General features: G+C 43.0%; 1 protein-coding gene across 1 annotated transcript in view; it reads right to left on the bottom strand.

Moving 5' to 3' along the window:
* MYCBP2 (MYC binding protein 2) overlaps positions 1-26,044 on the bottom strand; it is a 150,102-nt gene that overhangs the window by 52,000 nt on the left and 72,058 nt on the right. Inside the window, 16 exon segments of the mRNA XM_083362364.1 lie at positions 967-1,099; positions 2,564-2,788; positions 6,349-6,489; positions 7,621-7,737; positions 9,512-9,609; positions 11,450-11,565; positions 12,388-12,443; positions 13,601-13,813; positions 15,097-15,241; positions 16,475-16,647; positions 17,561-17,610; positions 17,968-18,055; positions 20,369-20,487; positions 21,487-21,712; positions 23,799-24,017; positions 25,066-25,166. Of these exon segments, the coding sequence (XP_083218490.1) occupies positions 967-1,099; positions 2,564-2,788; positions 6,349-6,489; positions 7,621-7,737; positions 9,512-9,609; positions 11,450-11,565; positions 12,388-12,443; positions 13,601-13,813; positions 15,097-15,241; positions 16,475-16,647; positions 17,561-17,610; positions 17,968-18,055; positions 20,369-20,487; positions 21,487-21,712; positions 23,799-24,017; positions 25,066-25,166 (2,220 nt within the window).

The following is a 26,044-nucleotide window of genomic DNA, read 5'->3' as shown; positions in this document are numbered from 1 at the left end:
AGCCCTCGACTTAACGACCGCAATTGAGCCCCACCTTTCTCTTGCTAAGCGAGACAGTCCTCGACTTAAAGACCGCAATTGAGCCCCACCTTTCTCTTTCTAAGCGAGACAGTCCTCGACTTAAAGACCGCAATTGAGCCCAACCTTTCTCTTGCTAAGCGAGACAGTTTTTCAGCTGAGTCTTACCCCTTTTTACGGCCTTCCTTGCCCCAGCTGTTAAGTGAATGGCTGCAGCTGTGAAATGAGCCACCAGGTTGTCAAGTGAATGTTGGCCTCCTCACTGACTTTGCCAGGCAGGAGGTTGCAAATGGTGATCATGTGACCTTGGGACACAGCAACGGCCATAAATAGGAGCCAGCTGCCAAGCGTCGGAATGTTGATCACGTGACCCCGGGGCAGGGGTAGGCAACCTTGGCTCTTTTATGACTCGTGGACTTCAACTCACAGCATTCCTGAGTCAGCATGGGGGAACTATGGCCCCTTCATGACTCGTGGACTTCAACTCCCAGAATTCCTGAGCCAGTATGGGGGAAACTATGGCCCCTTCATGACTTGTGGACTTCAACTCCCAGAATTCCTGAGCCAGCATAACTCAGCATGGAAACCTCTCCCTTTCCCCTCAGCATGGCTGGCTCAGGAACTCTGGGAGTTGAAGTCCACGAGTCATAAAAGAGCCGAGGTTGCCTACCCGTGCCCTGGGGGATGCTGCCAACGATCGTAAGCGTGAAAAACGGCCCTAAGTCACCTTTTTTTTCACTGCCGTTGTAATTTGAGCATTTGAATGGCTGTAAGTCAAGGACTGGCCTGTAAATGCTACACACGTGCACATGTGTAGGCCACCCACTGACATACACCCCCCTCACCCCACCACACACATAGAGCCTTCTTGTTACAAAATAGTTCGCGGTCCTCTTGGGATTGCGTGCCCTCGAAAGAGACAGCTTCGAAAAAAATGGGGGCACTTGCCATCTTCGTGACGGAGATACTGGTTCCCGCCTCTGTCTCTAGCCAAGGACCAGGCCTCCCCGTCGTCACTTTCGCAAAACTCAACCATGCTGTTCTTGTCCATCCGCACCCAGGTCCCTTCGGAATTGGTCACCTGGTGTGCACAGACACAGGAAGAAGGTCAGGTTTAATTGGCTTTTCGCTCCTGATCGTGAGAGGCAGCACAATGATTCCTCGCATGAAAAAAAAAAGAGTTTTATTTTCTGGTCAGAGAAAAGCAGCACCCACATATATTATATCTCAGTTATTTTTCAAAGAATAAAGAAGAATAAAGACAATGGCATGCGTTCATAGAAAGCTTTGAGATTAGGGTTTTTTGAACAGATTACACTGAGGTCAGTTCAGAAGACGGAAAAAAAAGAAGAATCAGGTAATCTAGAAAGTGCTGTGGCAGTTCTGATTTCATTTCATTTCATTTGTGAAAGCTTGAAACAGAGAAAAGCCTGGAAAAAAAGGATTCTTAGGTATTCAAAAAGCGCTATCATATCCTGGATGCTCTTTGGAAAAAAAAATAGCATGACACACTACATCCTCAAGCCCGTTGCAAGAGAAGAGGACCAAAGCATGCAAAAGTTGCATCATTTCCAAGAAGTCAGATAGATAATTTTTGTGGCACCCCAACAATAATTCATTAGCAAAGTTTGCAAGAGAACTTACTTGAAGAGGACCAAAGCATGCAAAAGTTGCATCATTTCCAAGAAGTCAGATAGATAATTTTTGTGGCACCCCAACAATAATTCATTAGCAAAGTTTGCAAGAGAACTTACTTGAAGAGGACCAAAGCATGCAAAAGTTGCATCATTTCCAAGAAGTCAGATAGATAATTTTGTGGCACCCCAACAATAATTCATTAGCAAAGTTTGCAAGAGAACTTACTTGAAGAGGACCAAAGCATGCAAAAGTTGCATCATTTCCAAGAAGTCAGATAGATAATTTTTGTGGCACCCCAACAATAATTCATTAGCAAAGTTTGCAAGAGAACTTACTTGAAGAGGACCAAAGCATGCAAAAGTTGCATCATTTCCAAGAAGTCAGATAGATAATTTTTGTGGCACCCCAACAATAATTCATTAGCAAAGTTTGCAAGAGAACTTACTTGAAGAGGACCAAAGCATGCAAAAGTTGCATCATTTCCAAGAAGTCAGATAGATAATTTTTGTGGCACCCCAACAATAATTCATTAGCAAAGTTTGCAAGAGAACTTACTTGAAGAGGACCAAAGCATGCAAAAGTTGCATCATTTCCAAGAAGTCAGATAGATAATTTTTGTGGCACCCCAACAATAATTCATTAGCAAAGTTTGCAAGAGAACTTGCTGTTTTTTTAAAACGAATTAACTCTGTTCTAAAAAGAAATGTCTTGAGAAAAACAGCAGCTGAATTAAGGGGGGGTGGTTGGAGGGGAGGGGGGGAATGACAAAACTCTACAAAGTTAACCCTCGGCAACCCGGGGGAGGAAAAGCAAAGGCTGGGAAAGAGAGCAGTTTTTGCTTAAGGACATCTGATTTGCAAGCCAGTATCTATGAAGGGTAAGAAGGGAAATTCCAGGAGAGTCCTACCTCGCCCACTGCCTTGACTCTGTTTCCCAGAACTAACATTCCAATGGGGATACCTCTAAGGTTGGGACAGCTTCGGACGTTGTGACCTGACGGGCCAGTCTTCACTACCTTATACAGTCCAGGCCCACCACGAAGGAATGGCGCATCTGGCTCCTGCATGATTGCTTCCTGAGGACAGGGTGAGTTGGGGTCTTTGAAAAAGTCCTCTGCATTAGATCTAGACTCCTGAAAATTTTGGAACACAACAAAAAACAAAAAAACAAAACAAAAAAAAACCAGAACAACCTGTTAATAATGCCCTTGTAAGTTTTCAGCTCTACCCTCTTCTTATAAACTGCCACAACTAAGGCCCACGCTAAAAGTGGATCGCACGGGTTAATTTCCTTACAAAATGGGGGACATGATCTGGCCGTTCCGCCTGAATTACCTCTGTACGCAAAACGTGTGAACCCTCTGCGATGAATAAAGCAAATGCTCCTCCTCCATTTCCGAAAGGAAAAAAAAAAAAACACCACTCGCGGAAGACGGAAAGCACAACGCTGTGAGCTGGCAAAAAGCATTCACATAGGAATGCAGAATCTGGAAGGGACAGGAGAGCTGGGGGTGGTGCAGGCAATGGGCTGAGATAGGCAAGGACTTTATCTGGGACTCTGGGCGTCAAACGAGGACCCAGTACAGAATTCCAATCGGCGCTAACTTGGTTTCTAAAAGAAGAAGTGTAATGCTATTCTTTACTTTTGATCTTTGAAGGCCCATCCAGAAATCCAACCCAATGTCCTGGGGTCCATCTCAATTCCTTCAGGACATTGGTGCGAGAACCTAACCAATCTAAGTTAAGCGTTAAGCATGCACCACGTGGTTGGTCCTGTCCTCAGTAGGTGTCCAACAGAAGAGGGTCTCTGAGGACAAAGAATCTGGCATCCCCCAGATGGATGCCTCTTTCTTTGCCTCAACTACAGTGGAAGACAGAAGTTCGGAAAATGTCAGAAGGCTCACCTGAGGGGGAAAAGGTTTAGAAGTCCATGGATACAAGTCCAAATCCCTGTCTCCTTGGCTAGTATTAAAGAGACTCTATGTAAAGTTTAAGACAGACAAGTATCAATAGAGAATTCAACAAGGTTCACAACAGTAGAAGAAATCAAGAGACAAATGCAATTTTCTGTTTTGGTTCCCCCCCCCTCTATTTCTGCGTCCTTGTAACCATCCTCTTTTTGTTTGTTTCAAAAAAAAAATTGGAACTTTTGTTAGCTGATGTACCCACAGGAGGAATCTCTCTTGTCAAATGAACCGTTTAGGCTGCCCGCTGTAAAGGCTGATGTAGTGTGTCATGCCATTCACCAAACAGGAAAAGCCCTTTAGACAGCTGCACGAGGGCTTTCCCACTTGAAGGAAAGGACCAGACTTATCACAAATCAGATGAAAGCGATACGAAAGTCAGTCTCTGCCACTTTGGGACCACTTTATTGCACGAGGCCTGGGAAACCAGGGATAAAAACTGGAGGTGGACGTTTCAGCCACCTATTTGTAATGAGAAATGTTTGTTTTAAAATGTTTGTTTTAAAATGTTTGTTTTAACATGAAGCGACTATATAAAAATCCCATCCAAGTTTTTTTCCGCATTTACTGCAGGATGATGATGATGATGATGTATACGCTCATGGATCTGAATGATACCGTCTGTATTTTAAAGTGAACAAAACTAGTTTTTTTTTAATACCGTTTGCCACGCTGTAGGAAAACGCAGAGCTGCAGAAATGTCCTCCAAAGACATCAAAGGGAAAACAAGGAAAATGGGTTCAGGTCAGAGAGGTTTCAAAGGCCTCTCATTCTCAGGTACAAATCAGGTGGTGGACGATGCCATATTGGCCCTCAGAGGGGACAGTGAAATGGAGAGAGGCTACGTTTGTGCATATCAAAAATAAACTCATTAGAAAAGAAATTGTCTGCCTTGAAAAAAAAAATCACATTGTTTAAACTGAATGAGAGGGTGCACTGCAGATTTAAACAAATATTCGTCACTGATGGATTTTGCAAAGAAACACATGAAAATGGTGTTAAGTGGGCAAGAAGCATGTCAACTGGACAACTGAATATTCAAAATGAATGCATTTGTTTGCTCCATATTAGCGAAACAACTTTTCTAAGCATGGGCATCTACGGTACAACGGCTCCCAGGAATAGTTAGCCCTTTTAAATATTTGCCTGCCATTTTCTATTTTCATGGGGGGGAGGGGGGGAGAATAACTAGAACCAAACAGAATCAAAGTACGGACCAAGCTCTAGAATTTTATAACTTTTCAGTCGCACGTTCTCTTAGCATCTCAGAAATGGGATTTTAATCATATTAGTCTTCAAAACAGCCAAGCTGCAGGACCACACTTTTCTAAGTTACCCTAGCATTTATTAGCTCACCAAAAACTTTTTCTACAAAAAAAAATCAACCAAACCAAACAAAAAATAAAAATAAAAAACAAAAATCAAACAAACCCATGCATACCTTAATTATATATAAAAATGAGTATTTTATGCTTTTACAAAACTCGGCTGCAGAATGCGTATATTTTCTGGATTCAATCACCAGTTTCAAAGTCAACCTTTGTACCAAGTTTACTGAGCTAGAGGAGGAGGAGAACCCTTTGTGTTCCATTCATTTCCTGGGCCCTTTTAACACCTTCCTCTCCCCAAAGCCTTGGAAATCCTGCATTTCCCACAACCTGAGGCGAACTTCCTAGTTTAAGAGGTCCACGAAAATGATTTTTAAAAAAATGGAAAAAAAGGTGGTGGTGGTGGTGGTGTGGAAACCAGAAAACCCAAAACTGATTCTCAAAATGAATCTGATTAAGCAACGTGCATTTCTGGAGCCTTGTTCCCATCTGTCTTATCATCTTGCCCCCCCCTTCTACCGAAAAACGAGTGGGAGGGGAGGACAGTCCCGAATAGCTCTTTTTAATTTCTTGTTGGTGTGCTTGCGGCATTAAAATTCGTGCTGAGTCCCTCCAACTTAGCTCCAGCAAATAACCTCTCTTCCATGCTCCTTTGGATGCTGCAGGCAAACTCTGCCTGACCCAGCTACAGCACAGAAACCTCTCACTAGCGTTATACTAATTGCAAGCCAGCCAGCTTGAGCACATTTAAAAGACCACACTCTTACATTTTGGGGGAAAAAGAAATTTGGGACATCTCCTATGTTTCTCACGTCTGTTTTATTAATTACGATAAAGGTAAAGGTTCCCCCGCACATGCGTGCTAGTCGTTTCCAACTCTAGGGGCCGGTGCTCATCTCCGTTTCAAAGCCAAAGAGGACTTTGTCTGAGGACGTCTTTGTCTGAGGACGCTTGTCTGAGGACATCTCCGTGGTCATGTGGCTGGCATGACTAGACGCCAAAGGTGCGCGGAACGCTGTTACCTTCCCACCGTAGTGGTCCCTTAAAGAAAACTTAAGTCCAGCAGTCAACTAAGAAAGCAATAAATATTTTCAATACTGTCCAACTCTCTTGGAACTCATTGCCCCATCTAGCTAAGCAGAATTCGTGGTATGGGTTGATCAAATGTATGATACCCGATCACATTGTAGCCCTAACTGGCACAAAGCAGAATTTCTCTCTAGCCGCTGCATCCTGGGAGTGATGCAGAATTAATTGCAGTAGCTCTTTATTTTATTTTATTTTCTATACTCAACTGTCTTAATTACATTTACATGAAATGGATGGAAGGTGCCAATTGCTAGGGAAAAACAAAACCAAACCCTAAGCCTTATGGTTTCTTCAGGGTTGCCATTTACTTACATCAACAGGGACCAAGAGACTCTTGCCAAGGTGCTGATTAAAAGAAAGGCACCAGGCTTCAGTATAACCATTCAGATTTGGAACATATTTCCGTATCGTCTCCTCGTTCAGTCGTAACCACACTCCATCGTCATTGTGGATCTGTGAAGAAGAACCCAAGATAAATGACTTGGGCAAAAAAAATGTGCATAAAAATTTAAGTTTAAAAATTGGTCTGAAGAAACAAGTATAAATTACACTTTAATAATGATTGTTTACTATATATTTATTGTTTTGATTGACTCAGGGGCACCAGAGTTGCTTTTTTTTTCAAATGGGCAGCCATAAATATTTAGTAAACAAATAAAAATATGACACCTAAAAGTTCGTGTGGGCTTTGGGGTTTTTTTTTTTTGGTTTTTTTCAATTCAAACAAGAAAGAGGTTAAGTTTCTGGATACAATAAAAATGTTTGAAATATAAATTATTACACAGTAACTGTGATATGAAACCTTGTTTTGAAATAGCAGGTGCTTTCCCATTTCAATCGATCAATCAATCAATCAATCAAATCTTTATTCTGTCACAGATCAGCATATTTCCTATATCTGAAAACAGTAATGCATCACCACCAAATGCCTGAATTACTGGAAGGAGCAGTTAAAATCAACGTTCACCATGTAAGGATGACTGGAAACGTAAAGATTAAAAGAAATACTGGAAACCAGATCTAGCCCAGTCTTAGAATAAATGATTTTAAAAGTAGTATGCATTTTACAGGGAGAAGTTGGCTGTATAAAATTAGCTATTAATCTCTTTTGAATTTCCTATGGGGTTTTTTTTTTTTCAAAACTGTAGCTGACACAAAGCAGAAATGAATAATACGTTTGAATGATTAACAGAAACTTTGGAACATCACACTGAATCAAACAAAAATCTCTACCTTAGTTTGTCCAAAAGAAAAAAGAAAAAGAAAAAAATCAACTAGCGCCTTGCATGAATTTAAAGCAACGTGGCTGGTTAATAACGCAGCTTGAGTTATTTATGCTCATTTATTGGGCTACAATGGCCAAGCAACTCCAAGACTTTGCTGGATTTTGTGGGAATTCAGATCGTTTTCACTTGACCAGCAGATCCGTGGCAAGGTCAACAAAAGTCTCGGATGGCTTAAAGAGCCATCCATCCAGACTGAGTACTTGGGTGGGATTAGCCACAGCAGATTTGGGATGATGGCCATGGGTGCCAAGGACAGCCAGCCTTCATGACAGTAATCTTCAAAATTCTTAGAGGTTACCTCATCAATAAAAATAATTGATCCATTGACTTTAACTAAGCCAATCTGTTCACTCTGAAGAGACGGGTGGCTACGGATTCGCAAGCCAGCACTGTCCTTGGCCACAAATTTGCGAACCTGCAACAAACACAGGGAGAATAAAGGCCCTGAAACCTAAACACAGCTCTTGACACCAGCAATGGAACACAGAACCAATTCAGGGAGTAAAATCTGAATAGTTCAACAACAGGTCTCTTGGCAGCTGCTCAATATGGCCACTAAGAATGTCAAATCAATTTCCCTCTTTTTTGGAAGCCACAGAGAAGAGAGACTTAATTAAAAGTACCTGTTGTAAATATGCAAGCAAAATTAATTAAGTATAAATGTTTATGCTACATAAACACTGGTGAGAGTGAAACTAAAGTATATAGTACCCTTCTTTCTTATTTTAAATTATATTTAAATTTGAACTGGGTACATTTTGAAAATCATTGATAGTTGGATCCTTTTTGTATGTGATAACTGCGGCAAGATTATTTTACACACACAGAGCGAAAGATTCGACTTTATCCATAAACAGAGGAATGGCTGATGAGGATGATGGAACTTGCCGAGATGGCCAAAAAGAGAAAAGAAAGAGGGGAAGGGGAAGGGAAGGGAGAAGAGGAGAGGAGAGAGAAAAGAGAGGGGGGAAGGAAGGGGGAGGGAAGGGAAGAAGAGAGAAAAGAGGAGAGGGGAGAGAGAAGAGAGAAGAGGGGAGGGGAAGGGGAGGGAAAACAGAAGAGAAGAGAAGAGAAGAGAAGAGAAGAGAAGAGAAGAGAAGAGAAGAGAAGAGAAGAGAAGAGAAGAGAAGAGAAGAGAAGAGAAGACTCTAATGGTGGCTCCTACCCTGGGTCAGGGGTTAGATCTCTTTTCAAAATGGAATGTGTTGAAGATTTCTAGCTTATGGACAGTAGAGTTGTGATCCCTGCTAAAAATTGCTGTAGAAGATTCCAGCATGAAGTCTGTCAGAGGTTATTGCTCAACATGTGTGTGGACCACAAAGATAACAGAGAAATAACCAACAGGACATCCAAAGACCAATTTTAATGGGCTCTTTTATGGAGGAGCCTAGCCAGCGCAGGTATGCATTTCCCAAGTAATCTATAAATTTATTGTGATGAAGAACTAGGAAAAATGCATTTGCCTGAAGAGAGTGGAAAGATCAGCGATGGCAGCTACCCCATAAGATATTAACGGGAAAATGGTAGCCCCTTATATAAGACTCAGGACCAAGTTGTAAAGGCTATTTCAACATTTGTACAAACTCTTCAGAAGTAAATCTGTTCCTTACTGTCTCCCAAAGGAACTACTAGACTAGGGGTAGGCAACCTCGGCTCTTTTATGACTCGTGGACTTCAACTCCCAGAATCCCTGAGCCAGCTATGCTGACTCAGGAATTCTGGGAGTTGAAGTCCACGAGTCATAAAAGAGCCGAGGTTGCCTACCCCTGTACAAGACAATGTTGATGTGACCTAGTTTGATTAATGAAACATCTGCAAGGAGACAACCCAGCTTAAAGAGCACCAAGGACCCTTCAGATCAGATACAAGAGAAACATCAAATGACCGGACATCATTCCACAGGTCTGGAATATACTTCATTTTCTTGTCTATCTTTCTGGAGAGTAGCTTTTCTTCAGCTCGCAGACATAGGACGCAAGCGCCCTGAAAGTCAACCAAAGATCCATGTAGCTGGCACTGCATTGCTTGAGGGGTTGTGGCTCTTTGGGCAGGGCTCTTGAGAGCGAAGCGCCTTCAAAACCCAGAGGATGGGACTAAGGCTCTTCTGCTTGGCATTCTGACCACTAAACAGGCCTCCTTTAAAGATGGAATTGGGCGAGAAGGTGTCAAACTGTTGCCCTTCACAATACCTTGTTTGGCAAAGGTTCAGCTTTCGGTTTTATCAACTGGGTTCCTGGTGGGATCATGCCCTTTGGAGGATCTTTGGCTTTCACTTCTAGACCAGCATCTGCAAGTGAAGGAAACCACGGTGAGGTGGGAAAGGGTAGAAAAGCAAACCGCAGTGAATCATCTTTACCTTTCCATGCTTGGCCAGACAGAATTACACCGAAACGTCTATAGCTGGCTCAAATAAAAATTAACTGTTTGTATGAATACAGAAAAAAAAACCCAGATGAAAATGATTTGAACGTGAGATAAATGTGACTCCTGGCTCTGGGCTCACTCCATTTTCTTAAGGAATCGACATCTGAAAACATCTGTCTTCTTGAGACTGCACCACCCAACACAGAACCTGCTTGCAAACGAGTCCAGGAAATGGTGAACTTTACGACTTTTACAAGGTGCCTCGATTTCTTTCAGGAATCACACCGCGCAGTAGAATACAACGTGGAAGAATAAACATCTTTATGCTCCTGCCCCAGGATTTCAAAGGCTAACTAATAGCCACAAATTCTCAAAACTCGTTAAGGGAAACAGGCAAAGGTGCATCACCGGCTCTTCTCCAGCTTACTTGTCATTTGAAACAAACAACTTTGGTATTAGCATTTTGGCCAGGAACTCACAGAAGTCTGAGCTGCTCTCTGAACATACAGAGACAGACAAGCTGGGTGGGGCTGAAGAAATTTACTCTAGTAAAGGAAGGGATTTGGTCACTATGTCTTCCTCATAATCAGGGCAACCACAGTGGTACCTTGGTACTCAACTGCTATAAAAACTCATCAAATTTGGTACTCAATGCATTTCGACATGAAAATTTGGGCCCAGTATTCATCGTTCGTTTGGCACTCAACGCACAAGCTAGAACATGTTGGTGTTGGGCTGCTTTGTGACTCACTACATTATTCCTTATGGGGGGGGGAGAAAATTGTTTGGTACCCTCAATCCAGCAGAATAGAGCTGGAAGGGACCTTGGAGGTCTTCCAGTCCAACCCCCTGCTCAAGCAGGAGATCTTATATCCTTTCAGATAGGTGGCTGTCTCGTCTTTTCTTAAAAACCTCCACAACTTCTGAAGGCAAGCTGTTCCACTGATTACTTGTCCTCACTGTTAGGAAGTTTCTCCTTAATTTCAGGTTATTCTCTCCTCGATTAGTTTCCATTCAGTGTTTCTTGTCCTGCCTTCTGGTGCTTTGGGAAATAAAGATGACCCCCTCTTCTTTGTGGCAGCCCCTCAAATCCTGGAATACTGCTATCTTGTCACTCCTAGTCCTTCTTTGCACGAGACTGGCCATACCCAATTCCTGCAAACTTTCTTCATATGTTTTCTGTCTCTAGGCCAAGGTTTTTCAACTTTTTCACCCATTGTACCACTTTTAGGATATGCCAACATCCAAGTACCACCAGTCGCCTAGCAAGGTGTCAAAAACCTGACAGCCCTGCAGCTCCAGCCATCTCTCGCTCAGGCTTCTGAGGTGCTACCACCAGTTCAGCTCATCCCCCTCCTCTGCTACCGCTTTTCTAGGATGGTCGCGTACCACCTGCTAGGTGCCAATGTACCACAGGTGGTACCCATACCACTGATTGAAAAGCCCTGCTCTAGGCAGGCCCTTAATCATCTTAGTTGCTCTTCTTTGCACTTTTTCCCATCCTCTTTGGTACTCACTGCACCTCCAGGAACCAATTAACGATGGGTACCAAGGTACTACTGGAGTTGTTATGCCTGCTTCTCAGCAATTCTGTTTGCTCTTCTATTTGAGACAGAAAGAACAGAAAGTCGGCCTACGCTTTCTCCAAAGCCTGGCCCTCTCTCATGCTTATGAAAACAGAGTTTCCCTATCCCAAGCTTTGGCATGCAGCTATAACCAACTAATACTTGGATGTTATTAAAGATGACAAATTTCTTATATACCTATTTCAATTCCATCAATGGTAACATGTATGGTGTACAGACCAACAGCTCCTGGAGTCCAGTTAGCACAGTAAGTTCCATCATTGTTGACTCTTATTAGCATGTTTTCACTTGGTCTAGGAAAAAAAAACAAAAAACCAAATATGGAAATCACAACACATCAACATAATTTCACCTTCACTAATTCAGGTCTTGTGCGTGCTTAAAACAATCCAGCACAATTTCATTATTTGCAGAATAAAAAAATCACAGCAATTAAACACAACTTTCCTTATCCTTAGCATTTCACCTGTAAACATTACCCAAACATTTTGTGTATATCAACTTTGCTTCCATCTTTCTTTGTGCCTTCTCACGTCTGGATATCCTCCAGGTGTGTACTTTCTTCCAAACATTCTCAGCCAGTTTTTTGTTAGCTAGGGGAAATTGGAGATGGCATCTACACACAATGGGGAAAGCTGATGGCTGCTAATCTGTAGGAGTAGGGGTAAAGTAGTCCAACAGATGCATCCTAGCTCAAGGTAAGGCACCACATGGCTACTGAGCTATAAACAATCTCACAAATTTAACAATTAGTATACAGAGAAACCCAGTGACTGAGCACCTTCATATATATTTCCCATACATTTAAGGGCAGCTATGGCTTATCTCTTTTTCTTCCCTTCTTTGCTTGCTTGCCTGCTTGCTTGAGTTTGTTTGTTCATTCATTCATTCATTCATTCATTCATTCATTCATTCATTCATTCATTTATTCATTCATTCATTCATTCATTCATTCATCTATCTTTCCCTAGAACTGTTGCCTGGAGAACCTTTAGGCAGAATTGTTACTAACATCCTCTGATAGGAATAATGTATAAGATGAAAACAATTCTGATAACTAGATAATGAGTAAGGCTCAACTTTCTTTAGGTTTAAATATCATACAAAACTGTTACCTCTTAGGTGTTGGTGAAGCAAAGCGTAACTCCTCAAAGGAATAATTTTCATATACCTAGAAAGCAAACAGCGTGTCAGACTTCTACTGTTGGGTTAGTAACTTGGAATAACAGCCAGACCTCCTCCAAACTGGTTTGACCCCCACAAGGCAATCTGAACTTGCTCTCCTCCCATAGGGAGACTGCTGCCTGTATTTAGCCTGTACATTTGCACTGATCTGTTTCTGAGACGGCAAGGCTTTCTCGTACCCTTTACCAACCACTGAAGAGTCTCAAGAAACTGCCTAAACTAAAAGACATAGAAAGCAGTAGAGAATAGATGGAAACGAATAATTCAGTTCTACATTCACTTGCTCAAAAAGGACTAGTAAGACAGCAGCCTAATTTTGAATCCAGGCTGGGTTTTATTTTAGATATTTTTTATTGGTTTATCAAAATATAAAATATAGAAAGAAATTAAAAAAGTAGTAGAAAACTAGAAAAAAGGGGGAGGGAAAAGAAAAAAATAATAATGTGAGAAAATAAAATAAAAAGGCACCAACCAATCCAGAGAGAGAGAGAGAGAGAGAGAGAGAGAGAGAGAGAGAGAGAGAGATTAGATATATAGATAGATGAGATATAAGATAGATAGATAGATAGATAGATAGATAGATAGATAGATAGATAGATATAGATGAGAGGACAGATAGATGGATGGATGGATGGATAGATAGATACAGATATATAGATGAGAGAGAGATTAGATGGATGATAGATAGATAGATAGATAGATAGATAGATAGATAGATAGATAGATAGATAGATAGTACAGTGACCAAAGTTACAATGGCACTGGCAAAAGTGACTTATGACTGTTTTTCACTTACAACCACTGCAACATCCCTCAAAATTCAGACGCTTGGCAATAGCTTCATACTTATGACAGCTGCAGTGTCCCGGGGTCATGTAATCCCCTTTTGAGACCTTCTGACAAGCAAAATCAATGGGGAAGCCAGATTCACTTAACGACCGTGTGTTACTCACTAAACAACTGCAGTGATTCATTTAACATCTGTGGCAAGAAAGGCCGTAAAATGGGGAAAAACATCTGTCTTACTTAGCAATGCAAACGTGGGGCTCACTTGGGGTCGTAAGCCCAGGGCTGCCTGTACCCCTCTCGAATTCCCCCTCTCTCTATATTTCAAATCTCTGGGGTCTAAATAGAGCCACTCACCTTCATCATTGTTATAGAAATGTAGCGTGCTTCTTTGACAATCATAGGCTCATAGGACGCTTCCAGCTTGGGGGAAGGAAGTCCCCCGAAGGTCAGTTCTGGCCCAGAAGCAGCGGCCCCCGCAGGACTGCCGGGGGTCCGCTGTGTTTTCTTAGCCTGCTCCTGCTGCAGAGAAGTTTTTTTCTGGGAAACTGGGATTGCTTTGACTTCCACCTGGAAACGTCATTAAGAAGAGAGAGATGGCGGCAACCATAAAATGAAGCGACTAATTCTAAACCACAGACAAGTGACTGTACAGACACGTTCTGGTCTTCAAACTACCTTTTCAAATCACTCTAAAACATTCATAAATGTCATTGTTCTCCGCAGCAAGGCTAAAGCCTTTGTCGAGTCAGAGTTCTCACAGCTTCAACTTGCTAAGGTATCATGTCAGAAAGAAAAGCCAATGGCGGGAAAGTGAATGCAGAAAATCTCTCAAAAACACGAGCCCCATGCCATATGCAATCCGTGGGGGGCTTAAATCATTTTTGCACATTTAAAGAGGCATAGGCAATGAAGACTTTCCATAAGCAAGCCACAAATCCTGAGCTGTTTAAACAATCTAGATCAGGGGTCCCCAACCACTGGTTCGTGGACCAGTACCAGGCCATGGCATGCCAGCAACCAGTCCGCACAAACAAGCAAAGCCCCATCTGCGAGATGGAGGCAACACACAAAACCGTGCACCCTCCGGTCCACGGAAAAACCTCTCTCCACGGAACCGGTCCCTGGTGCCCAAAAGGTTAGGGACCTCTGTTCTACATGGACAGGACATCTTTGAACGTAGAAAGGAAAGGGGAGAGACCTTGATCATGTCAATGAGAAATAGGCCATTTCTTTCTCAAGAGAAGACCTGCAGATTTGGTCTTCAGCCAGTTATGGCTGTGAAGTTTAAAGAAAACTCCAGTGTGTTAAAAATGGAGGAGCCAATAAGAAGCTAAAATCTTGGTTCTCCTACCATGTTACTGTCTCTGATTTAGCCCTCTTCATTTCCTATCCCTTCTGTCATTCTGTTAGACCAGGGGTCCCCCAATCCCTGGGCCATGGACCAGTACCGGATGTGGCATGCCAGCAACTGGTCTGCACAAACAAGCAAAGCCCCATCTGTGGGATGCAGGCAGCACACAAAACCACACACCCACCCGTCCACGGAAAAACCTCTCTCTACGGAACTGGTCTCTGGTGCCCCAAAGTTTGGGGACCTCTGATCTAGATAACCCCTAAATGGCTTATCCCACAGTCAGCTGTGAATCGTGCAGCTGAAATATTACATTGCTTCCAAATCCCAGCGACGCTTCAAATTCTAAAACATGGAGGCCAGTCTGAAACCAGCAAGTGTTTTACAAAATTGTAGATGTAATCCCATTAAATCATTTCGGTGCAGGAGACAGTGCTCAGCTGCATCCTCGACAGGACTTTAGGTTGGAAAGTTCCTCTGTTGTTCATAAGCCAACTACCTTCATGTTAGGCACGTGAACCACTTCACCATACTGGTCTTTCGTTTGCACAGTGACAATTGTTGGCCAGCCACAACGGATGTCGTCTTTGTTAAGGATCAAGGATGTTTTCTGGGGATCCGCATAAGAGTCTGGTTGCAGCCACCTAAGGAGAAGACCATTTAGCACTCCTTTCAAAATTCTTGTCTCCACAGACTCAGCAGAGGAAGACCACAATGACACTTTGAAAGGAGTCCCTGTGGATTTTACTAGGCTTGTTGTTGCCAACTAAAGGGGATGGTGTGCTCATTTCCGTTTCAAGGCCATTGAGCCAGCGCTGTCTGAAGATGCTTCTATATGGTATGTGGCCAGCATGGCTATACACCAAAGGAGCATGGAACGCCATTACCTTCCCATAAAACTGGTACCTATTAATCTACTTGCATTTGCATGCTTTCGAACTGCTAGGCGGGCAGGAGGCGAGGCAAGGAACTTACTGAGACGGGAGCTCACCCGCCACGTGGCGCTCGGATCTCGAACCTGGGCTGTCAGCTTTCCAGCCGACAAGCCCAGCGTCTTAACTACTGAGCCACTGTGCCAACCCCTCTTTTTTTTTGGGTAATGAGGCATTGCAGAATGGAAATTAAATCCTTTTGTCACAAAAAAGAGAACTTAATTTCTAGCTCAGCAAGACACAATAACTTGTGGTTGTCCTTTGACGTTTAGTTAGCATTTCTGCCATTTTAAACAGTTACTTTCCTTCCAAGTGTCAACAGACTCAAATGACTGGTCCTGATCTCTATTTCTTAAAAGCATCCAACGTATTTTAAGTCCTAGCACACACCCAGTCCACACAACTAAGGTAAGAACAGATTAGAAGTCTTGCTAGCTAAAATATATGAGGAATGGTTGCTGAAATTGGGTAAGTCTAGTTTAATGAAAAGAAGGACTAGGGGGTGACGTGATAGTGTTCCAATATCTAAAGGGGTTGCCACAAAGAAGAGGGGGGTCAACGTATTCGCCAAGGCATCTGAAGGCAGGGCAAGAAGCAATGGATGGAAACTAATTGAGAGAAGTAACCTAGAAATCAGGAGAAATTTCCTGATACTTAGAACAATGAATCAGTGGAACAACCTGCCTCCAAAAGTTGTGGATGCTCCAACAGTGGAAGTTTTTTTTTAAAAAAAAGAGATTGGACAACCATTTGTCTGCAGTGGTATAAAGGGTTTCCTGCCAGAGCAGGGGGCTGGACTGGAAGACCTTCAAGATCCCTTCCAACTCTGTTATTCTGAGACTGGAAAAGAGACACACCCCTCTTGGGTTCCAGAGCGTTCACTTTAGTTAAACACAAAGGCATCTTAACATAGTGGCTGTGAATAAAACCCAGCACTTACAGTACCTGGCAAGTCTCCCGCCACTGGAGCCTGGCACACAGGAGATAAAGTCCTCTAGAAAGGACTGCTCATTGCTTTGAACTTGCAAGGGCAGATTTCCTTCAAGCGCCTCCAAGATAGTCGGGGAGTGAGACAAGGCTAGCCCTTTACCCAGGATGCCCGAGTGAGATTTGCAAACCTGGCGGAGATGGAAAGCAATGTTACATACTTATAGCAGCATTCAACCCCTGCCTTTTTTTTAAACAAGATTACCTTCAACAATCAGTAAAACTATTTGTGATATTCACTTGTTTTACTTCTAAGAAACCAAGCTGTTGCAATTACTGAGAGTGATGCATACTTATGAAACATGCTGTACTCACTTTAGGTAAAGGTAAAGGTTCCCCCGCACATGCGTGCTAGTCGTTTCCGACTCTAGGGGCCGGTGCTCATCTCCGTTTCAAAGCCGAAGAGCCAGCGCTTGTCCGAGGACGTCTCCGTGGTCATGTGGCTGGCATGACTAGACGCCAAAGGCGCACGGAACGCTGTTACCTTCCCACTGTAGTGGTCCCTATTTTTCTACTTGTATTTTTATGTGCTTTCGAACTGCTAGGTTGGCAGAAGCTGGGACGAGTAACAGGCGCTCACTCTGCTACGCGGCACTCGGGATTCGACCCACCAAACTGCCGACCTTCTGATCGACAAGCTCAGCGTCCTAACCCACTGAGCCACCGAGTCCCTTTTGTACTCATTTTACTGCTAGCCTAATTTTAAAATCATCTGTTAATAGGGAGGCAGTTTAAACCTCTTACTGATTTCTCAGGACAGCCTTGGGAAGGGTCTCCAAACGGATCTGAAGGGAGCAGAAGGGGCATCTCCCTGAGGTCTTTCCAAAAGGAGAAGCTGCACCCTTCATGCAACCACACTTATAAAACCCTGATGGGGTTAATAACTTCAGAGCACCCAGAGAATTTCTCTTTGTGAGCGTAACAGAAAAATACAAAAGGCTGAATCTGAAAGGAACACGCAATCGTTTGTGTGGACGGTGTCTGGAAAGGCAAGCAGACACGGGAAGTCCCACAACTCAAAAGGGGAGGGCGAATCTGAGCTACCTGCAGGGCCGCCTCTTCTAGGATCTCGAGATCTTCCTCCAATTCATTGCCTGTTCACAAATAGGAAATAAGGACACGCAATCAAGATATATTCTGAAAAGGATACAGATCCTTTCCCTAAGCCACCCGGTGTGATAAATTAGAATTTATTTATTAACCAATTTATAGGGTTGCTCATCTCACTGATGGCACTCTGGGCAGCAAATCAGGATGAACCCATGAAGCGTGATCAATTAAAAGAAGCAAGTCGAGGCCCTTGCAAAAATCTCCTCACCCACACAGCAACTTTAGGGACACTGGGCTCCATTGATATCCTGGCCTAGCTCTAGCCTTACTACTCCCCAAGCACACGTGTTCAATCTGTGCCAACCCGCCCCCCCACCTCCCCAACTTGTCCTTAAACCTACCAATAGGAAGGGCCAGGTCTTTTTTCATTAGAGCTGCAGCGCAGGCGCCTCCTAGATTGGCCAGCTCTTTCTCAAGCTGAACGATACCCTTGAAATAAATAAAAGAGACAGGGGAAAAAACTCTCTGTTTAGGTCCACATGAAAGCCTGTATGTCTCAGAGATTCTCAGCCATCCAGGTCACAGTTGCCCCAAAGGGGCTTTTTTTTTCAGGAGGCAACTGGACTTGGCTTTTCCTTTGAAGACGTTACGCTTCTCATCCAAGAAGCTTCTTCAGCTCGACTGGATGGTGGGGAATGGAAGGATTTATACTCCTTGCTGAAAGCTGGTCATTTGCCTTCTTTTAGAGAGTCGTTGAAGCCACTTGGAAGTTGACCTGTGTCCTCAGTGTCACCTCATTAATGCAATTGTACCCATCCCCAACAGCCTGCGCCTGTCAACAGTGAAGGGACACAGGGCAGAAAAACATCCTGCAGCCAAGAAGGCTCCACACCCATTGGCACTACTCTAAAAGAATGAAAATGACCAGCTGTCTGCAAGGAATAGAAATATATAAATATAAATCTTTCCATTCCCCACCATCCAGCCAGAGCCGAAGAAGCTTCTTGGATGAGAAGCGAAACGTTTTCAAAGAAAAAAACAGGGAAGTCCAGTTGCCATCTGGAAAAAGCACCTTTAGGACACGAAAGCCTATAACTCACACAGAGGACGGTCTAGTTCAACCTTGGCTCATTTATGACTCATGGACTTCAACTGGCTCGGGAATTCTGGGAGTTGAAGTCCATGAGTCATAAAAGAGCCAAGGTTGCCTACCCCCGGTCTAGTTGGTTTGTCTTCAGCCTCTTCCGAGTCAGATATCTTCTGATATCCTGGCCATTCCGACACCGTTTATCTTCAGTGGCTGCTTAAAGATGAATGGATCATAGTCACAGCGCAGGTAGCTAGACTCTGCACAGCAGCACTAAAGATTCATCAGAATGTGATTGATAAACCACTATTGCAGTTTTACATACTTATTGCACCAAATTATTACTTCCTTTTAGTATCTAATGATGGTAGGCTGTCGCAATTTAAAGACTAATGTTAGCCCGTGTTCTTGTGCAACTGACCGATAGGACACCAAATTATGATTTTAACATAGATCTTTTTGTTATTATTATTCTATTCTAGAACTTTTAACTAAATAGTCTTTTGAATATTTTTAATTGTACTAGTTGGACTGCAAGGCGATCAAACCGGTCAGTCCTAGAGATCAACCCTGACTGCTCTTTAGAAGGCCAGATCCTGAAGCTAAAACTCAAATACTTTGGCCACCTAATGAGAAGGAAGGACTCACTGGAGAAGAGCCTAATGCTGGGAAAGGTTGAGGGCAAGAGAAGAAGGGGAAGACAGAGAATGAGGTGGCTGGATGGAGTCACTGAAGCAGTAGGCGGGAGCTTAAATGGACTCCAGAAGATGGTAGAGGACAGGAAGGCCTGGAGGAATGTTGGATTAGAATGGGTCTTCTCAGCATTAGTCCAATTGCTTAGCCACTCAACCATGCTGGCTCTCATGAAAAGCCATGACATTCAAGGGCGCAGGTAGACTGCAGTGGCTAAGCCAGTGATCCACTACCTTACAGCTTGCAGATTAGTTTTTGTTTTTTTTACTCTGGATGATACATGTGGCTAGCTCTACAAACTGAGAAGGTCAGGAATCTGAACTGACTGGGATAATAAAACGTTTAAGTAGGCAATCCTCGACTTACAACCAAAATGGACCCCAAAGTTTCCACTGCTAAGCGAGACAGTCGTTAAATGAGTTTTGCCCCATTTTACGACCTCTCTTGCCACAGTTAAGTGAATCGCTGCAGTTGTTAAGTTAGTAACACGGTTACTAAGTGAAGCTTCCCCCTTGACTTTGTTGGTCGAAAAGTTGCAAAAGGAGATCACCTGACCCTGGGACACTGCAACCGCCATAAATATGAGTCAGTTGCCGAATGTTCCAGTTTTTTGTTCATGCGACCACAAGGATGCTGCAATGATTGTAAAGGTGAACAAGAGTCCTAAGTTACTTTTTTCAGTCTCCTTGTAAGTTTGAACGGTCAGTAAATGAATGGTTGTAAGCTGGGAACTACCCATATACTATAAACTCTGAGGGTGAAGGTGCGTTCTCCAAGCTTGTGGGTTTCGTTACCAGGCTAGATAACATCTTCAGCAGAGTTTTTAGGGGATCAAGTCGCCTAATATTCACCACTATTGCAACCTATAAACTTTTTCCTACATTCCTCTATTTCCCCCCCCCAAAATGCAAAGCTCTGAAAGGATGAGGTCCCAAAAGTTACTAAAGCAGCCTCTGTCGGCTCTGTTGGAGCTCCAGAAGTCTTTTTCCACCTGCCCGTTTTCTAAACATTTCAGTGCTTACTTCATCGGGTCCAGGACTAAACTCATAGCCTATGGCAAAACACTTGAAGCCATAAAAAGAAGCCTTTTCATCCTTTACGTAGTCCGATGCGGTTTCCAGTGAGAAGAGGGCTTCATTGCCTAGAGGGAAACAGCACAGTTAGTAATCAAACAAAACCGAGCTACAACTGAATGGAAATGAGTTGGTGATTAATACTCGGAATTAAGCTCACAGCCGTAAATCCTGCACACATCCCATCTCTTTCCAGGCACAAGGTGACACAACACTCTGTCTCAATAAACAGTTTGCACCACTCTGCAATGGCACCCGCTGTGGGGACCAAGTAGTTTCCTGATCACTCCATGCTATTTGATTGCAAAAACAGACTGAATGACCCCAAAATTCTGGTGAATCTTTTTTTTTTTTTTGCAAAATTCATGTGTAGGTCACCAGTATGAAGTTTTAAATTTCCTGACTGCTGAGCCATTAACAGAAGGATAGACTGGCTGATTTGTTAAGACCTGATTTGTTAAGACCGCACCTGCGGCCGGCATCAACTTCCCTCCGCCCAATACGCTCCCACAGAGAGGGCCTCCTCAGGGTGCCACCGGTCAAAGAATGCCGACTGGTGGCCCCCAGGGGGAGGGCGTTCTCTGTGGGCGCGCCGGATTTATGGAACCGTCTTCCGGTTGAGCTCCGGATGGCGCCCGACCTGCGCTCCTTCCGGCACGATCTAAAGACATATCTTTTCGAACAAGCTGGCCTGGCCTGATAGGATGGGGCTGGGTTTTTATTACTTTTAATGTGTTTTAACCTATTGTAAGAGTTGTGGGCATTTTGTTTAATCTCTTTTAATTCTTGTATTTTGTCTTTTAACATATATTGCCCTGTTCACCACCCTGAGTCCTTCGGGAGAAGGGCGGTATACAAATAAAATAAATAAATAAATAAATAAATAAATAAATAAATAAAATACTCAAATGAAAAAAAGTGAACAAAATAATTTAATCCCACCCAACAAGCAATACACATTAATAAAGTTGTTCTTTTTCCATCTGGCTACGAACAAAATGAACTTTCTCGGAGAGGTCGAAGTGATTTTTTTTTTGTCCGACCACACATTTAAAAACGAGAATTACCTGGTAACACCACCACCATTGTGGGCCAGCCTGATGATCCAGAGAACTTCTTCAGTTCTATCCACGAGTTAAGGTTTTCATGGACGGAGGCCTGCTTGGGTCCAAAGCCTGAAAACTGGATGACTCGGGCAGGGATGAGCAAACGAAGAACATCCTCCGACTGAGCCGTTCCACACTGGCCATCAAACTCTATCGTGATCCACCTGACGCATTCTGGAAAAGTCACCTAAAAAAAGAGGGAAGGTCAGAGAGCCTTTTCTGCTAAGAGCCCAGGCCCCAATAACTGTTGGACTTTATGGAGACACGGAATCTGAAAGTCATGCAGACAAGAACCCCAGATAGACATCGGTGTCTTCCATTTTTATGCCCATAACCCAGGGGTGTCAAACTGCCGGCCCGCGGACCAGACGTGCCATCCGGAAGCCACGCCCACCTTATTGCCGACAATGGCAAAACTGTCCCGATACGTTGCGTGACGTCATGTGACGTCGCGAGTTTGACATGTCTGCCATAACCCATCAGTTATGTTTACTGCCCTGATCTGGCCCGGCTCTAATTTAAAACATCTGGATGAGTAATATAAAGATATGTCTTTGCCTGTTTTAATCTCATGACATAAAATGATATAACCAAGCAAATTGTTTTCACAGTCGTTTTTGCCCAATGAGCTGTTGATACCGCTTAATGGCTGGTAGTGTTTGGCTGGGCCAATGCAAAGCCGTTGTTACTGAAATACTAGATACCAAGACATTATCGATAGTTCTCAACTTACAACAGTTTGTTTAGCGACCATGCAACGGCACAGAAAAACATGACTTATGACTGTTTTTCACACTTATGACCATGGCGGCATTCCCGTGGACGTGATCAAAATTTGGATGCTTGAGGGATGGTTCATACTGATGACGGTTGCAGCATCCTGGGGTAACATGTTCCCCTTTTGTGACCTTCTGACGAGCAGTCAATGGGGAAGCCAGATTCACTTAACAACTGTGTTACTAACTTAACAGCTACCGTGATTCATTTAACTGCGGCTAGAAAGGTCGTAAAATGGGGCAAAACTCACTTTAACAAATGTCTCACTGAACAACATAAATTTTGGGCTCAACTGTGGTGGTAAGTCAAGGATTACTTGTACTCCAATCACCCCATTAATCCTGCCTTTAATACAGAATCTGAGTGATTAGATCAGCAGAATGATATCAATAATTGACATTAGGTGAAGGGAAGTTTTTGCTGCCCACTGGTGCCCAAAGGGAGCCATTCAACCTTAACATTGTCACAATCTATCCATATAGTCCGGAAGAAGTAAGGAACCTGCCTTTGGAGATTGGGTTTATTATATTTAATTAGACAACAATTGAAAAGAGATGGTATTAAGAAACAAACGTGGATATTTGATCCCGAATAAATCAGGGTTAATGTTGGGGAAGATTTAGGATAGTTAAGAAGCCATTGTAAATTTTCTATGAGTTGATTACAATAACAGTTTGTTAACAAAGAGCTCTGGAATTTTAATCTTGTCTTTGTTACTGATTTTCCTGTTAACTATTCTGTTACTAATATAGTATACAGATGACAGGTTAACAACATGTAAACAGAATTAGTAGTTTAGCACACATTAAAATTCTTTGGGCCTGTTTCACAAGGGGTGGGAAACTAATACTCTTGTAATATATTAATAAGCATTCAACTAGGGAGGACAATATGTGCATTTGTCTTTTTTTAATGCACATTTTTCTTTTTAATGTCTTGGTTGCCCTGTTTTTCTTTCTTTTTTTTTAAATTAGTGTTTTGTACTTTTAGCTTTTTTAATCTAAATATAGCTTTTTTTTAAAAAAAACTATGTTGCCCATATTATCATGCTGTAGGCCAGGGGTAGGCAACCTCAGCTCTTTTATGACTCATGGACTTCAACTCCCAGAATTCCTGAGTCAGCTGACTCAGGAATTCTGGGAGTTGAAGTCCATGAGTCATAAAAGAGCCTACGTTGCCTACCCCTGCTGTAGGCTCTTATATGTTGCTGCTCTTCTGGTTTTAACCATCCTTTGTATTATTTCATTTCATTTCCTAGGTGAACCAAACATGCCACGATAAATGACATGTGGCTGGACGATACATGCATTCAAACCAAGATTCCTCACGCATATCTACATTTCCCTTGTTTAGTGTACTGAGTTATGCTGGTAGCATTCTTGCCATCAACCATTTTCCCTAACTGCTCCAGGGCTCCATCGCATGACTTACCCAGCAAATTAAAAGATCCAAGAAACCACCCAATGGCCCAATTGTGGGGATTACCAGAGGCTCACCTTGTAGTGGGTGATGCATGCCGGCTTGTACGGATGCTCGCTCTCAATGACGGCATAGTGGTTAGAGGTCGTAGATGCGGAAAGGCCTTGCTCAGGCTGGTTGCCGGTGGTGCTGTCAGTGGACTGATTGGGATTGAAGGCCAGAGGGGTGTACTTCTGGTTCAGCACCGCGACAGATGGAAGCAGCTGCTGAACCAGGCCAAAAACCTCCACGGCAACCTGTGGGATGACAAATGATAGATGGAGCATGGGAGATGACCAAAGTTACGGCCCCTTGGCAGGAATTGGGATGCTCCTTTGTACCAAGGATAGGTTTCTTTTCTTGGTCTTGTTGGGAACCATCTAGGATTATCAGACAAGCAGCCATAAATAGCTAGAGCCCTGGTGGCACATGGAGGCTAGAATGCAGTATTACAGGCAAACTCTGCTCACAGCCTGGAATTCGATTCTGACAGTGCTCAAGGTTGATTCAGCTTTCCATCTTTCCAAGATCAGTAAAATGAGGACCAAGATTTTTGGGGCAATATGCAAATAATGCTGACATTATAAACCCACCTTCAGAGTGCTGTAAAGCACAATGGGGCAATATGAGGAATTCTGGGAGTTGAAGTCCACAAGTCATAAAAGGGCCAAGTTTGAAGACCCCTGGTCTAAATGCTTTTGCTATAAATAAATTTTAAAAAATGGTGGTGCCCTTCTTTGAAAGATGTCAGTTTATTATTCCAATTTAGCTCAACCTACTTAGGGCCTCAGTGTAAATAAGAAAAGCACATTCTTAAGTCAGATGGCACCCACACCAACATATTTTGAAAGATCCAATGGCTTTTCCTGATTATTATTATAGATTCATAGATTATAAACATAGATCAGAGTTATTATGACAGATCATAGATTTGAGTCCTGGACACAGAAAACAGGTTCTCAAGGAGGCTGAATCTAGGACTTTGTGCTGAAACAAGGAAATACTCAGTCCTGATTCTTAATAGTGAAAGCCTAAAAATCCATCTAAAAAGCCTGTAGTTTGCAGCCACCAAACAGAAGCACCACTTGAATTGCATTTTGGAAGCTTTCCAAGTATAATCGTAATATAAAGGCAAGGACTTGGGAAGGGATAAAAATCGCAACAGATTTAAGACAGATGAGCAATTGCAATCTGTCCTTCTGGAATGTAAGAATCTGAAAACCAGATGTCTGCAGAGTAAACATGATATCATGTCTAGGTTCATTCTCATGGTCTTTAAAACTCCTATGACTTGTTTGAACGCACCTTGGGAATAGCTGCTGCAACAGGTTCTATATGGGCTATCATCAGAGGAAGGAGCATAGAAAAGAGGCTGGACGAACTCAGCAGCTCAGGGATGTCCTCGGCTACAAATGAAAAGATGGTTCAAGCATTAAGACTGTTTATGAAGGGACTCACTGAAATAGTTAAGTCCCTGCACTGTGTCATTGAAACTTCATCTTCAGCTTCAATAATGAGGGGCCCTTGGTGCTCTCTGAGCTTGGCTGTTTTCTTGCAGATGTTTCATTATCCCTGATAATACACTGATGATACACTAGAACCGATGATGTTACCTAGTATGGACAATGAAATGTCTGCAAGAAAACAACCAAGCTCAGAGAGCATCAAGAACCCCTCATTTCACCCCCGAGCGACAAGTATTCTCCTTTATTGGAGCTTCATTAATACAGAGACTATCTGGCTTCTCTTTCGCTGCCCTTCTCCACTGAATCCACCCTCCCTCACTCAAGCAACAGCTGCAGTCTGGATGTTAGGGAAGTCCAGTACTTACAATTCTGGCTGTCCCAAAAGTGCTTTTTCAAAAGGCAACTGGGTTTTCTTTCTTTTTCCTTGAAGACAGTTCGCTTCTCGTCTAAGAAGCTTCTTCAGTTCTGAACTGAACTGAAAAAGCTTCTTAGATGAGAAGTGAAACATCTTCGAAGGAAAAAACAAAGTCCAGTTGCCTTTTGAAAAAGCACCCTTGGAACAACCATGACCTGGATGACTGAGAATCTCCATAGACACTTACAACTCTGGTTATTTCCACCTGTCCCCTTTTTCTCCACCTTAAGACAAAATGTACACTCCATGCCTCTTATTTCCCTATTTCAGACATCATTAACTGACCATTGGTGATAACAAAGCTAAACTTCTATTATTTTCTAGATTGCCATGTGGAAAACGTTGGAAGCAAGAAGCTCTAAGCCTTCCCCTCCAAAGGAAGGCAAGGGATGTGCCTCCTGCT

Source organism: Vipera ursinii (genome assembly GCF_947247035.1).
Source record: "Vipera ursinii genome assembly, chromosome: 4".
Classification (NCBI taxonomy): Eukaryota; Metazoa; Chordata; class Lepidosauria; order Squamata; family Viperidae; genus Vipera; species Vipera ursinii.
This window is presented reverse-complemented; position numbering and strand designations above follow the sequence as displayed.